The sequence below is a fragment of the Bos javanicus genome, chromosome 7 (genome assembly GCF_032452875.1).
Source record: "Bos javanicus breed banteng chromosome 7, ARS-OSU_banteng_1.0, whole genome shotgun sequence".
In the NCBI taxonomy this organism is placed as follows: Eukaryota; Metazoa; Chordata; class Mammalia; order Artiodactyla; family Bovidae; genus Bos; species Bos javanicus.
Window position 1 is genome coordinate 58,413,268 of NC_083874.1, and position 15,222 is coordinate 58,428,489.

The 15,222-nt window shown below is 40.8% G+C and overlaps 1 protein-coding gene and 1 non-coding gene across 4 annotated transcripts in view; one reads left to right on the forward strand and one right to left on the reverse strand.

Moving 5' to 3' along the window:
* The window catches only part of JAKMIP2 (janus kinase and microtubule interacting protein 2), a 194,796-nt gene that overhangs the window by 54,534 nt on the left and 125,040 nt on the right, over positions 1-15,222 (reverse strand). For all 3 annotated transcript variants that reach the window (XM_061423907.1, XM_061423906.1, XM_061423905.1), the window contains exons 3-4: positions 4,293-4,790; positions 631-840 (exon numbers count right to left, since the gene is read on the reverse strand). In XM_061423907.1, coding sequence (XP_061279891.1) covers positions 631-840; positions 4,293-4,790 — 708 coding nt within the window. The remainder of the gene's footprint in view (positions 1-630; positions 841-4,292; positions 4,791-15,222) is intronic.
* TRNAA-AGC (transfer RNA alanine (anticodon AGC)) lies at positions 13,556-13,627 on the forward strand. The gene has a single exon. It is a non-coding gene; the product is annotated as a tRNA-Ala (tRNA).

Genomic DNA, 15,222 nt, shown 5'->3' on the forward strand with positions numbered 1-15,222 from the left:
AAATATCTATCTTTGTTCCTAAATAATACATTGCTATCTTTTTAGCAGATAAATACTTTGAGAGATAAAAGATATGAAAGTAAACTATATACAAGCTGATTTCTATCACTAAATTTCTAAAAATAATTTCTCATATAAAATGATGAAAATACAGGAAAATAAGTGTCAAACTCAACCAGACTTGAAGTTTTCAGATGATGGTTACGAATGGTTTAGTCTTTTACACAGTTATACATTTTGACCCCTGTACATGATAACCATTTTTACCAGTTTCCAACTCAATTGTTCATACAAGGGAAAATTCCAGTCTTGGCAAGAAGCAAAGTATTTTCATCTAATTGATGATTCTTAAAATACTGATGTATGGACAGGTATCATTTGGCTAGAAAAATTCTATGAATAATTTTAAAAGATCTGTAATTCTCTTGTGATCAGCTAATAGCAGTTCAGATCATTTTGTTGTCTATGAGGATAGAAAACCCTGCTCCCAAGATACTCCCTGGTTTTATAGCAGGAGATAGAATTGATTTCTCTGTAGTAAACAGGAAAAGAGCTTAAGTGAAAAGTAAAACTTAGGTACTAAATAAAAGATGACTCCTGAGTCTTTAACTTCAACTTGAATAGACTTACTGGACTGCTGCAGTGTTCAGAGCCGTCTCCTGCCCTTCCTGGTATTTCTCGTTTCGGACTGCTCATGTTACATTCAGCCTCCTTGACCAGAAAGAGCTGTTCATCCAAAGCCTCCTTCTGGAGCTGGAGCTTCTGTACATAGCCTGTTTGGGTCTCCAGTTCCTTTTCCAGAGAAAAGATGATCCTGTCCTTGGCTTTGATCTCATCCATCTGAATTAAATGACACCCAGGACATTTTATTTAACAATGCTGCAAAGAAATGCATCTTCACAATGGTATGAGCTTAACTTCTTTCTGCTCATTGAAACAGGAAAAAAGAATCATGAATATGACAAGTATATTTAATTCAGGAATAAGGTAAAACTGGTGTCAAGGAGGGTAATTTTTTTCTCTCTAGTATATCCTGTGTAGATGCTGTGATTCAGTATATTGTTTGAAATAGTCTGGGTTGGTTGGTTATAGAAAGCAAAAGTTAACTCAAAGACAGGTTATTAGTGTTAATTAAAGACAGATACTAAATATTCTACTACAATGTCTCCCAGGACAATGTGTGATGTTACTTCCTATTTGGGGGAACGATCTTTGAATTCCTTTTAAAAAGCAGTAACAACAATGAACAGCTCATTTGTAACTGAAGAAGCTTCAGTATTTCTAGTAGCCTCATCATTTTCTAAGGCCAGTATGTTTGCATTCAGGTGGTGAATTTGTCCCTCCATGGTTCATATTATATAGCTCCTTTCATTCCTATCCATTTTCCAGAGCAGCTAGTTCTTAGCAACCATTTTATTACTACCATCAGAAAATCATGGTTGGGACAAGAACAGGAATGGAAAATACCTAGCAATATTAGCCACTGTTTTCCCACCTGTATCTGTGGGATATATTTATTGCTAAGTCTGAGCATGGTCTCAGATAAACTTCTCAACTAAAGGCCAAAAGTATTTAGTACCCGTTGATCAGATTTCCACCAGATCAAAAACTTTCTGCCATCCCTGGGTGAGGGCTAGTGAAATTATTGTCTATAAACAATCTTTGAAGAAAGCATAGCCTTTGGGTAAAGCCTTTCTTCTCATTTCATTATATTCTATGAGAATATTAAAAATGGAAATAGAGTAGGCAAGTAGACACATTTAATATAAATAATATTATGCTGTTCTCCTCTTTATAAGAATGTCTCCTTACACATAACAAATCACTTTGTATAAATATTTCTTTGCTGTGTTCCTAAGACCAAAATGCATTTTTGAACACATTTGGGACAGAAATTGTGTTATACAATCACATTTCCCCACATGTAACTATTTGTGAGCTACTGCCTCCAAGTCACATGATTAAATTTTAGATCATTTTGGGGAGGTCATGGTCCTGGGATATCATCTGATAACTTGGCAAGTAATCAAACACTGTCCTGTTAATTTGGGAGTAAAGGCATTGTCTTTATTTTTATCTCCTTGTAGGAGACAAGTCTAGTGTTACTCTTATCAGTGTTATTCTTATCTAAGTAGCATGTTCATTTGTTAGATCTGTCATCCATGGTTTATTTACAGTTTACCAGAGCTCTAGATCTGCATGTTCCTAGTTGGTTTTGATGTACTCTACATAAATAAACCTGCCGGGAAATCACCTCATCACACCCATATAATCATTCTCATCATCATAACTGAAATTTATTGATCTTTTAATACATTCAATGCATTCAGGGTCTTACATATCTTATCTCATTTTAAAACAATCCTATTATGTAATTCTGTTATCATCGCTTCTCAGGTGATGACTGAGGACCCAAAGGGTAAAGAACTTGATCATGGTCATATGGCTAATAAATGATGAAGCCTGATTTAAAATACAGACTTATGACCCTCGGGCCCATGCTATTAGGCACTGTGCTATACTTATGCCAAGATTATCCTTCCAGCATTTTCTCAAAGTGGTTTTCTGTAGACTATCAAGTAACTAGTGTCAAGGAGTCTCAATTGTATACTGGTTATAATCATGGACTCTGGTTTCAGAATACTGAAAATCTTCCAAATTCCTAGTTCTTAAGTAGGGAGAGGGTACATATCAGAATTTCCCGGGTAAATTTTCTACACAGGATCACTCCCATTTCTCTTCCTTTCTGTTCCACAAATGGAACTGGGTGTTGGGGTAAGAACAAGATTAGAAGGAAAAAATGAAGACAAGTACATCTGTATTACTGAAAAAGTTTCCTGTTTTTCTGTTTGCACTGAATTTTTGAACTAATATTCAGAGAAACTAGATTTTACACTGTTACTCAGAGAGATATCATGTCTGTCTCTGCAATGTGCCAGTGAAAAGAAGTTATGAAAAAAATTATAACCATGGATGGGTGGATATATTTGTAGACTTACATTGAAACCATTGACAAACAAAAACATTTAATGTAAAGCTTCCTTTTCATTTACCTACCTGCTGACTCCAGAGTTCACATCCTGATTCTTTCTTCAACAGCCACTGGTGTTTTAAAAACCAAAGGCAGGGCAGGGACCAATATTTCTGCACTGCGTTTGGTCTTTATTGTCAACCAATACAATAGCATGAATTGCGGATAAAAAAATTGCGAAGTTTGGCAAAGGCAACATTTACAGTCACACTGTATTGCAGTACAAAGAACATCACATATTTAATTTTGTCTAATATGTCCTCTGATAACCACTTTTTACATAAAATTGAAATCCTAGAGATATCGTCCAAGGGACATAATTAGAATTCTCAGAATATAAATAGTTAGAATCAACAGATACAAGAAGAAAAGTGTTTTTTAAGTTCTTTTCTAAGAAAATATTTTTAGAGAAGCACAAAGTACACTTGAACAGGTGATAATTTGATAATATATAACCCAGCTATAACTGATGCTAAACATTCTGAATACAGATGCAAATAAACACTTCTTCTAAGACAAGGTCAATCTGCAACATTATAGCTTTCACACAGTAATTCTATTTACTTTTAAGCATAGTGAAAAGACTGATGTGGCTTTTGGTCATACATATTAAAAAAAAAGCTTCAACTCAGTAGGGGTTGAAGTAAGTCTTAGAAATTGGTAATAGCAAGTAAGCTAGGTAGGAATGACAACCAATTTAAGAATTATAATGGTCCTTATTTTGAATTGCCTCCATTTACTCTGGGGAAGAAGATCTATTTGTAAAATGACCAGAGGTTTTATAGCCCTGCTTCTTGCTTTCAGACATGGTTCCTGGGGAGAAAACACGTGAATCCCTCAGTATGTTCCCAGTGGCTGCCATTTTCAGACACCTTGAAAGCCAAAGAAAATCCCCCCACCCCTGTAAAAACATTTTATAAATGGAAAGCCTACAAAACATGCCGATGTTGGAAGAGTATATCATTCAGAAAATTTTCATATACACCCAAGGAAACAGTAGCCATTAAATAGTAACTCTCCATACGTGTGAGGCTAGAAATATTCAATCTTTATGAGAAAGATGACTTCAAAATCTTCTACCTTTTACAATGCCAATTTTGGCCTGGGCGCACCTATTTACCTATCGACTTATCTTATATTTTGAACAGCACGAGACAGGAGGGCACTGTTAGCAATCCACTCACGAAAAAACACCTGGAAAAGCAAGCCCCACGGCTGCCTGAAGCCTGGAAAGAGAACGGTTCTGCCCTGGGTTACTAACCAGCCTCCGAATATCCCGCTCCGACTCCCACTTGATCTTGGAGATGGCTTCCTGGTGGGACTGATGCTCACTCCTGAGGTCCCCAGCCTTGATTTTATCCGCTTGGATCATGTTGCTCAGCGCCTCGTCCACCTGCTTCTTGGCCGTTTTCAGGTCCGCAATCTCCTGTAAGAGCTTAAGGCGCTCGGCATCGAACAGTTTCCGGGCCTCCTCACGGGCCTCGATGGTGAGCGCTGTCCTTACTTTGTCGCTGCTGCCGTCCCGGAGCGCGCACAGCGCTGACTTGAGCCTCTGGATCTCGCCATCCCGCACCTTCACTGTCCGGGCCATTTCCTGCTCGTGCTGCTTGATGAGATTCTCCCGCACGGCCTGCAGCTCCTTCATCTTCTCCTCGTGGAGCTTGGCTTTGAGTTCCGTCACCAGGACCGTGTGCTTGCGTTGCTCCAGCTCGCGGATCCTCTTGGCTTCTTGAGTCTTCTCTCGCTCGAGTTTAGATACCTGAGAGGCGAAAGGAGGAAGAGAGGTGAGCCTCATCAGAAAGATGTGCTCCTAGGCATGATTAGCAGCTCAGATCCCTGCGATCTCCTAATGCCTCATCTCTTTTCAAATTCTAGCCCGCAGTGGAAGGAGGGAGGGTGCCCGCGGAAAACCACAGGCCTTTTTATGCAGGGAGGACAGCATGTGAGGGCTTCCATGATAGCTCAGTTGGTAAAGAATCTGCCTGCACTGCAGGAGACCCCGGTTTGATTCCTGGGTCAGGAAGATCCCTTGGAGAAGGGATAGGCTACCCACTGCAGTATTCTTGGGCTTCCCCTGTGGCTCAGCTGATAAAGACTTTGCAGGCAATGCGGGAGACCTGGGTTTGATCCCAGGGTTGGGAAGATCCCCTGGAGAAGGGAAAGGCTACCCACTCCAGTATTCTGGCCTGGAGAATTCCATGGACTGTACAGTCCATGGGGCAGAAAGAGTCGGACAAGTCTGTGCCACTTTAACTTTCACATTATGTGAAAGGAGGAAATACCCAAGGATGCTTCCAATACTTTGTTCAGACAAATGTTTGATGTTCTGGGGCTTTACTATTTTGTGTGGTCTTCAGGCAAGCAGCACAGGCATCACCCAGAGGCTTATAAGAAATGCAGGGGATCCACCCCAGATCTGTGAATGAGAACCTGCAGTTTAACCCATCCCCAGGTAACTGACATACACATTAAAATTAGGAAATTGTGCTCTAATGTTTTTCATCTTGGTGAGGAGTTCAAAATAGATCATCTGGAGATCATTCTAGACTACACATCCCTAGTGAGGTCTAAACTGAGAACTGTGCATGTCCCAGGACACCCAGGACAGTCCATAGTTCAATATTTTGATCAGACTGAAAAACTGGTGTCTAAAGTGATAGCATAAAACATTTCCCTTTCTTTTTCTTCTTCTTCTTTTTTTGAAGAGAAGTTAACTGCTGCTAAGGGGGAAGTGAGGAATGAAGATGGTTGATATGTCCTCAACTTCACCTTCCTTACTATAGCAACTTGGTTCCACCCCCCCACCCCCAATTTTTACAGATACACACACACCAGCAAAAACCCCTGCAGTACAAGGACCTCTCTGCTACAGGAGGTCAGTGGCTGTTATTTCGGCTACATGGGTGTCTGTCTGAATTCTTCACCACCTGCACACTTATCTCCCTCTCTCCCCCATCTATGTCAACACTCTGAGGAATTTAATAAAGTATTGCTTCTAATCATTTTACTAGCAAGGAGAAAAAAAAATTCTCCTGTGTTTTGTACTATTTCCAATGGTAATACAGGTCTTTATAGATAAGCAACAGCACTGCCTTAATTTGGCTGTGAGTTTGTCCCTGATTTAGTAGATAAGAGTGTGGCCTGGTATCTGTAGCTTAAAAAAACCTCACTAGGCTCCTGTACTGTCCTCCTCCTACTGTCATTGCTGCTGCCTGTCTTTGTTCCTCTGTCTCAGTCTTTTGCACACATATACACACAGGCAGTAACCTAGAAAAAGGGAAAAATCGGGCAGCCCCAGGAGTAATACCTAGGTGAGTGACACTGAGTCTTTGCCATTTGTAAAATTAGACCATTTTGTAAAATAATTGCTGAGCCTTTCCAACTGAAAAATTGTAAGATCCAAATTCTTTATTGAAACAATTGTAATTATGACGTAAAGTGTCTGAGATTTTACTTACCTTAATGGTTTACCTACCTTTAGCTAGAACAGGATTTTCTAAGTCCACATGGCATTCTATGAATATTTGATTTTAAAGGTACAACAATTATTCCCATGTAGGTTATTCTAAAAGGACTCAGGACACAAGGAGATTTGGCGAAATAAACAGCCAAGCACCCCCAAACGACTATTCTCGGGTCTTGCCTCCAGCCCAGCCCAGGTCCCCTCCCAAGTGTCTGTTAGCGGATACATTCTACAGCAGCGCTATCCCACATGGTGGCCACTAGCCACAGCGAGCACTTGTGATACTGCAAAGTCTAAACTGAGCCTGGCCCCAGGTATAAAATACTCATCCCATTTCTAAGACTTAGTATGAGGTAAATAATAATATATCATTAATAATTTTTATATTGGTTGAAACTATAATATTTTGAAGTTTTTTGGCCTTGTGGCATGTGGGATCTTCCTCAAGCAGGGATCAAACCCATGCTCCCTGCATTGGAAGTGTGGAGTCTTAAACAATGGACTGCCAGGAAAGTCCAAAACTATATATAGTATTTTGGATAAATTAGGTAAAATAAAGTATACTATTACAATTAATTTGGCTTATTTTTACTTTTTAAAATTGTAGTTACAAGAAGTTTTAAAATCACATATGTGGCTTGGATTTGTGGCTTGCATTATATTTCTTTTGGATAGCATTACTTCAGAGTTCTTGGAGGTTCATTTAACGAATAGAGCTTTTGTCACACTGCTGCTGACATTGTCTTAGCAAAATCCTGTTATGATCTATGTGCCAGGGCTTCTTCCTGTTGGGAAATAGAATCCCAACACTTCAGCTGCCCCTTTCAGCTCTCAGATGACTTGGTTGGACTTTCAGCCCCATTTGAACTCCTCATTCGCCATCTCAGGCATAGGGCAGTATTCTATTTTCTGCACACACCCTGAATCTCTACACCTCTGCGCCTGCCTAAGTTTCTTCTTCCTGATCTGCCCTTCACTCAGTTCCTTTTGGGGTCCTCTCATTCCTCCTGACCCAGCTAGATGCTACCCTCTCTGGTCATATCACCCTGATCACCCAGGACCAAGCTCATCTCTCCTGCATTTGTCTTCTCAGTGCAGTTTGCTGACACCTCCTTGCCAGTCTCTTCCACATTTTTCTTTATGCTGGTTTTTTTTTGTTTTTTTTTTTTTTTTGCGCACTTGTCTGTCCTCACCATCTCCTCTCCTACCCCACCTCAATTGGAAACTCCTAGAAGGCTGCCAGTGAGCCTTGTTCATCTGTCTACCCAGTGGTTGTCAGCACAACACAGAAGACAAAGAACATGTGTGAAATTAAAGAATGTAAGCCGGTATGTTTCCCTGGCTGGCCTCGTAACCAGAGGCAGGAATAATATATCCTGTCACACATTTTAGAGAACATGGGCTTGCATTGTTACCCAGGGTAGCCCTCATCCATCCCTTCCCTGTATAAAACAATAAAAGAAAAATACCCCCAACATATAATGTCTGCCTGTGTTCTGTTTGATATTTCTCCCAATGTTCAGTAATGGCAGCCTAAATCTTACTTCCATTTTTTTTTTACAATGAACTGAAAAAGGACTTTCTAGACTATGAGTGAGCAAACAGTACCCCATGAGCCAAATCTTTCCCGCCCCCTCCCCCTTTGTGAATAAAGTTTTATTGGCACACAGCCAGGCCCATCCATTTCCATGTTGCCTATGGCTGCTTTCATGCTACAATGAAGCTGAGTAGTTTCACAGAACCTCTCTGGCCCACAAAACCTAAAACATTTACTATTCTGTACTTCACAGAAATGTTTGCTGATTCTTCTTTTATATAATGTAATTTTTGAAAAGAGGGGCCTTATTTTTCACTGAGTTAGAATCTCTGATAATTTACCTTCCATCTAATTTACCTTGGGGAAATTAACTCAAGTGATAGGAAATTATCATCTTCAATTGAAGATGAAATTGATCATCTTCAATTTCAGCAGGATGTATTTACGTTCCTTAGGCATTTGGAACAGTATCATGACCATAAGAGCAGATAGGTAATGAGTTACTAGGGGAATTTTAGCAGCTCTTCCTAAAACAATGAAAAGCTGTAGTAAAAATGGATAAAGGGTGATGAATTCTGGGTTTGTATTTTGATTTCACCATCAACTGTCTTTAAGAAAGTTGCTTTATCCTGAGGATCTTTGATTACACTTTAAAAAATACCTGTAAAAGAGATATTTTTAGGATTAAATTAGATAATGAATGGGAAAGTAGCTTAAATTGTAAAGTACTGTAAAATGTAAGGTAATATTATATTGGATATAAGAGGAAATACTCATGATCTGAAATTATTTATGTGAAGTTCTCTGCAGGTGTATTAGATTGTACAAGTTTGTGATTCTGTAATTTCTCTCAAGTTATAACACTAATCTTTTATGTGTAGACTGGAGAAGAGATGAATGAAAAAGAAAAAAAAAGGTGAAAATATACTCCAGCATGAAGACAAAACAAATAGGAACACACACTGGCATTTTCGTCCATCACTTAAAGGAAAGCACAGAATTCGAAAAAAAGAAAAGATATTGAATTACTTTTGGCACTTTTTAATGTCTATTTATTCAGTTGTCATGGAAACTGTCATTTTTGGCAGTATTTCTAGGTATGGTGTTTTTTTTTTTTTTTTAACTTGAAAAGAGTTTCGCTATGAAGGAGATACAAAGAATGTGACTGACATCTGGAAGGAAAAAAGAGCCAATAAAAATTTTGTAGTAAAAACATTTTCTGAAAATTATTTATAGCTTAGATTGTACCACTAAGAAATAGATTTTAATATTTTAATGTAAAAAAAACTTAATGTAAATTATGAAAATGAGTATACTAAAAAATGAAGAACTACCTCTGAGTAATATGAAAAAATGTGAAGATAATATTTTGAAAGGTAAAAATTAATTAGTTGATTGAAGGGATAATGAATTTTTACTTGCGGAAATGTTATATGGACAAAAATTTCAGCTCCATCACAAAAAATAGTAGGCATTTATCGGGGGCTTAACTTACTATGTATTAATTAGGCACTTTTTTAAAGGCTTTACACCTATCAACACACAACATAAAGAAGGCTGATCAGGGTCCAGGTGGGCCAGGAGCCAGGTCAGGGTAGATCTCAGATCTCCTAGTTTGCTCTGAAAGCTTTGGCAAGCTGGGGCCCCAGACTCAGCCTCTGTTTACTCATGTGTTAACTACGATTGGCGATATCTTTCTCATTTGATTGTTGAAAGGACTGACTTCCATAATCCAGCAAAGTCCTTTGGATAGGCTAGAACACATGGGCAATTAATAATTATTAATATGCTTACTCCTTGGAAGAAAAATTATGACCAACCTAGATAGCATATTCAAAAGCAGAGAAATTACTTTGCCAACAAAGGTTCGTCTAGTCAAGGCTATGGTTTTTCCAGTGGTCATGTATGGATGTGAGAGTTGGACTGTGAAGAAAGCTGAGAGCTGAAGAATTGATGCTTTTGAACTGTGGTGTTGGAGAAGATTCTTGAGAGTCCCTTGGACTGCAAGGAGATCCAACCAGTCCATTCTGAAGGAGATCAGCCCTGGGATTTCTTTGGAAGGAATGATGCTAAAGCTGAAACTCCAGTACTTTGGCCACCTCATGCAAAGAATTGACTCATTGGAAAAGACTCTGATGCTGGGAGGGATTGGGGGCAGGAGGAGAAGGGGACGACAGAGGATAAGATGGCTGGATGGCATCACTGACTCGATGGACATGAGTCTCAGTGAACTCCGGGAGATGGTGATGGACATGGAGGCCAGGCGTGCTGCGATTCATGGGGTCGCAAAGAGTCGGGCACGACTGAGTGACTGAACTGAACTGAACTGAATACATGGTAGATATTAAATATTAATTTGATGAGCATTATTGCACATTAATATTTTATCATGCAATGTATACTAATACCAGGAAGAACATAAACCTAAATACCCATATTATGGTGGTAAGATGAGCGCTACTATTATTACATTATAAGACCTTAGTAACTATTTTCCTAATAGAGATGTTCAAAGATAAAATTGGGTTTCCTCAAGATGTCCTGAGTTTCTTGGTGACATCTCATCTTAACTTGGAAGACACTGCTTAATGTATACAAAGAAGTTATAGGGAGTAGGGTGGGACAGGGCCAGAGGGTGAGCACTGAACAGAGATTTGAATAAAAGACTTCCTATATCCCTTTTACCCCAGAGGTTAAAAAAAAAAAAATCATTAGGACAATTTAATCCTGCTTCCGCTATGATAGAAGAAAGAAAATTCATGACTGGCTTCCCAGGCTTCCCATTATATTTTTTTCTTTTGTCCTAATTCTAGTTTTGCCTTTGAAAAATGCCACTGTAAATTCTGTTAAGAGGGTGATGTTTGAGCTTTAATGTGATCTTAGAAATCTAGGATTAAACATTGGACTTGCCTATTAAAGGTAAGGAGGGTTGAGAGGTTATCAAGAAAAGACAAGCCAGGAAAAGGTTCAGCTTGGATTATCTGCATCAGATGTAGCCAGAGATCTAAACGCACAGGGCTGGCAGGGGTTTTCATGGGCACTAAGTAATTCTCCAAAAGGAGATGGGAAGAGGGAAAGGCTGCCGCCATAGGAATGGGGCTCATAAGGGCTTCTCTGGTAGCTCAGCTGGTAAAGAATCCTCCTGCAATGCAGGAGTTCCCAGTTTGATTCCTGGGTTGGGAAGATCCCCTGGAGAAGGGATAGGCTACCCACACCAGTATCCTTGGGCTCTATGGTGGCTCAGTTGGTAGGATCCGCATGCAATGTGGGAGACCTGGGTTCGATCCCTGGGTTGGGAAGATCCCCTGTAGGAGTGCATGGCAACCTATTCCAGTATTCTTGCCTGGAGAATCCTGAAGGACAGAGGAGCCTGGCGGGCTGCAATCCATGGGATCCCAAAGAGTTGGATACAACCGAGCAACTAAGCACAACACAGCATAAGGGAGATTTTATACAACCTGGGGAAGTAATAAAAGCTTCTCTCTTTTCATTTGTTGCTTTTAGCTACTTAGGTTTCCTGAAAACAAAACTAAATTTGCAGAAAGCAAGAAGTACTGGATGGCCAGTGTGGGCCCTGAACCTGCAAACTCTAGAGTACTAGCCTGAGGAGAGAGAAGGTTGGCTGGTTTTTGGAGAGCACCCTGGAGGCAACAGAGGGCAGTGGAGTAAGAAAGCACCACCTTGACCACAGCCTTAGAGAAGATGGGAATTCCCGTTTTGGCTCCTCCTCTAGCTGTGTCACTGGGAGCAAAGGAATTACATAGAACTTGTGTTCTTTCTCAGTGAAATCAGAAAGTAATCAGATGCTGCCTTTGTCCCAGGCTCTCAGTGAGGACTGCTTTGCAGTCTAAAGGGCTGTTCTAAGGGTGGAAACTCCTTTCTGGAGCTGACTCTGCCCAAAGCAAGCATCCCAGGCCTGCCACCCTGCAGACTTGACCCTTAGAGGCCTATCCTCTGCTCCTGCTTCATCCCCTCTGTGACTGTGGGCTTCACTGTAGCTGTAGGCTGCCTCTGCGGGAGAGAATGAAACCCTGGAGAACTGGGTGGGTGGATTTCACATCTCACAGCAATCCCTGGTGTGCTTACACACCCCGGGCAGCAGATCAGTGTCCACGGAGGAGACACACAGGAAAATACCATGGCTTAATGGCTCAGTGCTGGTCCAAGAAAGACAGACCTGGTGGAAATATTTCCTCCACCCAAGCCTGGGGTGGCCCGCCTCAATCAATACTATATTGTACTTATGCCATGGGGTTTTGGGGAATGTTTTAAAAACAATCATGATAATTCGCTCAACAAGTAGGACGTGTCTCCTACATGTTGGGCAGCACTGTGAACACTGGGGATCCCTTACTTAGGGGTCCCTGAAGCAGACATGGAAGCATAGATTTCATTAGAGCACGGATAGCAGGCAAGAAACAAGCAAACAAACAAATAAAGTAACTTCAGACGTAAGTTTCAGACTTTCACTTTCTTCATAAGTACAGAGTCCTATGATAAAAGCACCACAGGGCGATGTGCTAGATAGAGTACATGGAATGAAGGGACAGTGTCATGTAACTTGGTGATCAGGGAAGGGCCCTGAAGAGCTAGAGCAGATTCCTTTCCTGACTAATCTCGACTATTTTGAAAGGACCTTAGCTCTTTTATGTTATCCATAATCTGCTCATTTTACAGATGCACAAATGCAGGCCAAGAAGGGTCATCCAGCAGAGAGACCCCACCTGTGTTCTTTCCTCTCCACCACAGGCCCCATAGTTACATCCTTTTGGCCCCTATGACTGGAGTCCAGTCAAAATGACCTACATATCTCCATGTTTTTTCCTATCAGTGCATTACAAATCTTTCAGATAATTTTTACTCACCAGAAGTTGGCTGTGTCTAATATTTTAGTTTCATTTCCCTGCAGTGGAAATGCAGGCATCTATGGGAGAAGGAGAGGGGCATATCCGCCCCCTCCCCCAACACACACACACACACTTCATTTCTCCATTTGAAATTTGCATAATAGTATAAAGAAAAGTTCTGACATTGTCTATTCCTCTGCCTATGGTTTTCAGTATTTTCCAGACATTCACATGTTTTAAGTATAGCACTGGCTCTGCAAAACATGTAAACAACCTAAATGCCCACTGATGAATAAATGGATACAGAAAATGTGATCTATCACCTCCTATGCACACACAGTGAAATATTCAGCCATAGAAAGGAAGGAAATTCTGTCATTTGCAACATTATGCCAAGTGAAATAAGCCAGATAAAGACAAACACTGTATGATCACACTTATATGCGGAATTAAAAAAAAAAAAAAAGTAGAGCTCATAGATATAGGGAATGGATTGGTGGTTACCAGAGGCAGAATTGTTAGGAGATGGTTAAGGTGGTTAAAAGGTACAAACTTCCAGTTACACGGTAAGTTCTGAGGATGTAATGTACAGCATGATGATTATAGTTAACAGTCCTCTTAACAATATTTGAAGATTGCAAAAAGAGTATATCTTAACAGTTCTCATCACAGCAGCTGGGGGTATAGCTCAGTGGCAGAGCACATGCTTAGCATGCACGAGGCCCTGGGTTCAATCCCCAGTATCTCCATCTTCAGGGCTTCCCTTATGGCTCAGCTGGTAAAGAATCTGCCCGCAAAGCGGGAGACCTGGGTTCAATCCCTGGCTTGGGAAGATCCCCTGGTGAAGGGAAAGGCTACCCACTCCAGTATTCTGGCCTGGAGAATTCCATGGACTATGTAGTCCACGGGGTCACAAAGAGTCGGACACGACTGAGAGTCTGTCACTTTCACTTCCATCACAAGAACAAAAACTTTGCAACTCTGTGAGGTGATGGCTATTGACTAAACTTATTGTGACAATCATTTCACAATTTATACATATATCAAATCATTATGTTGCACACATAAAATGAACACAATATTGTACATCAATTACATCTCAGTAAGACTGGGGAAAACATTTGGAAAAAGAGCACAGACGTGGGAGGAGAGGGGAGGGGAGTTGAAGACCCAGCCCCGTCACCAACAAGCACGTGGCTCTGAGTGACCTGCTTTATCTCACTGAGCCTCAGTTTCTGCATTTGTAAAATGTGGATAATGACGGTGCCTACCTCAGAGAATGGTAGTGAGGGTGAAATGTGATAACTGAATTATAACACAACATATCTGATAATATCTGCTCAAAACACACACACACATAACTTAGGAAGTAAACACGACTATTACCCCATGTGACAAAGGAATACACAGGTATTTCATAACCTGCACAGGGTCACTCAGGCGCTAAGGGAAAGAGCTGGGATTATGTGAGGAGGAAACGCAGTTCTTACCATGTGTGACAGGTGGTAAACAGTCAATAGAGTCCAGCATTTGTGACCCTGCTCTATCTGCAATATTCTCTGTAAATGTCAATGGGATGATTTGTCTTTCTGGAAAAATGAATAATATCCCATCACTCCAAAGGTTTCCACTCTTTAACTAGTCCATTCCCCTGAGGTTAAATTGTTATCCTAGCCTTGCAGTCAAACTGAGACTGTGAATTCACATGTCGGCATTGTTCATGTTCTCTCTCTCAGAGCCTGGGCCTTTGGTAACACAATCGTATTTATTTTAATAAAACTGCTTTATGACTTGTTTGCCCTCTAAATTCCCTTTGCTCTTTGGGGAATGCTGCTGACAGGCGGTGAGGCTTTGCTGTCGCCCCTGTGCTAGGATTCTAATTAACTGTCATGGAGAGGGAGTCTGGGGGAGGGGCAGAGGGTGGACGACAAGGGCAGTGCTTTCATTTCAGAGCCTGGCTTCTGGTCTCTTGTCAGAAAGAGAGATGACCCCTGACTGCTGGCTTAGACACCAGTGCCCAGCCCTGGATAAACAGGCAAGATAAACAGCTCTGTCCACAGTCAAGAGTTACCCCTTTTAAAAGGCTAGCACATATGGGAAATGGCAGGGTTGGGATCTGCAGGGCCTCCGCCTCTTTAAAATCTCATGAGCTTGCTCTCTGCAAACCAGGGGCAGGTTATGGTTCCCAGTACCCAGACGGAGAGCCTTCTTTCCATGAAGGTAGTTTGTCATCCTGCTGTTACTACAATTAAAGCAGCCTGCCTCCCTTGAAATGCTACATTGCCCCAGGGAAAGTTAAAACCAATGAAATGTTCATAGCTTGTCGACCTGGAAGGAATTGCGG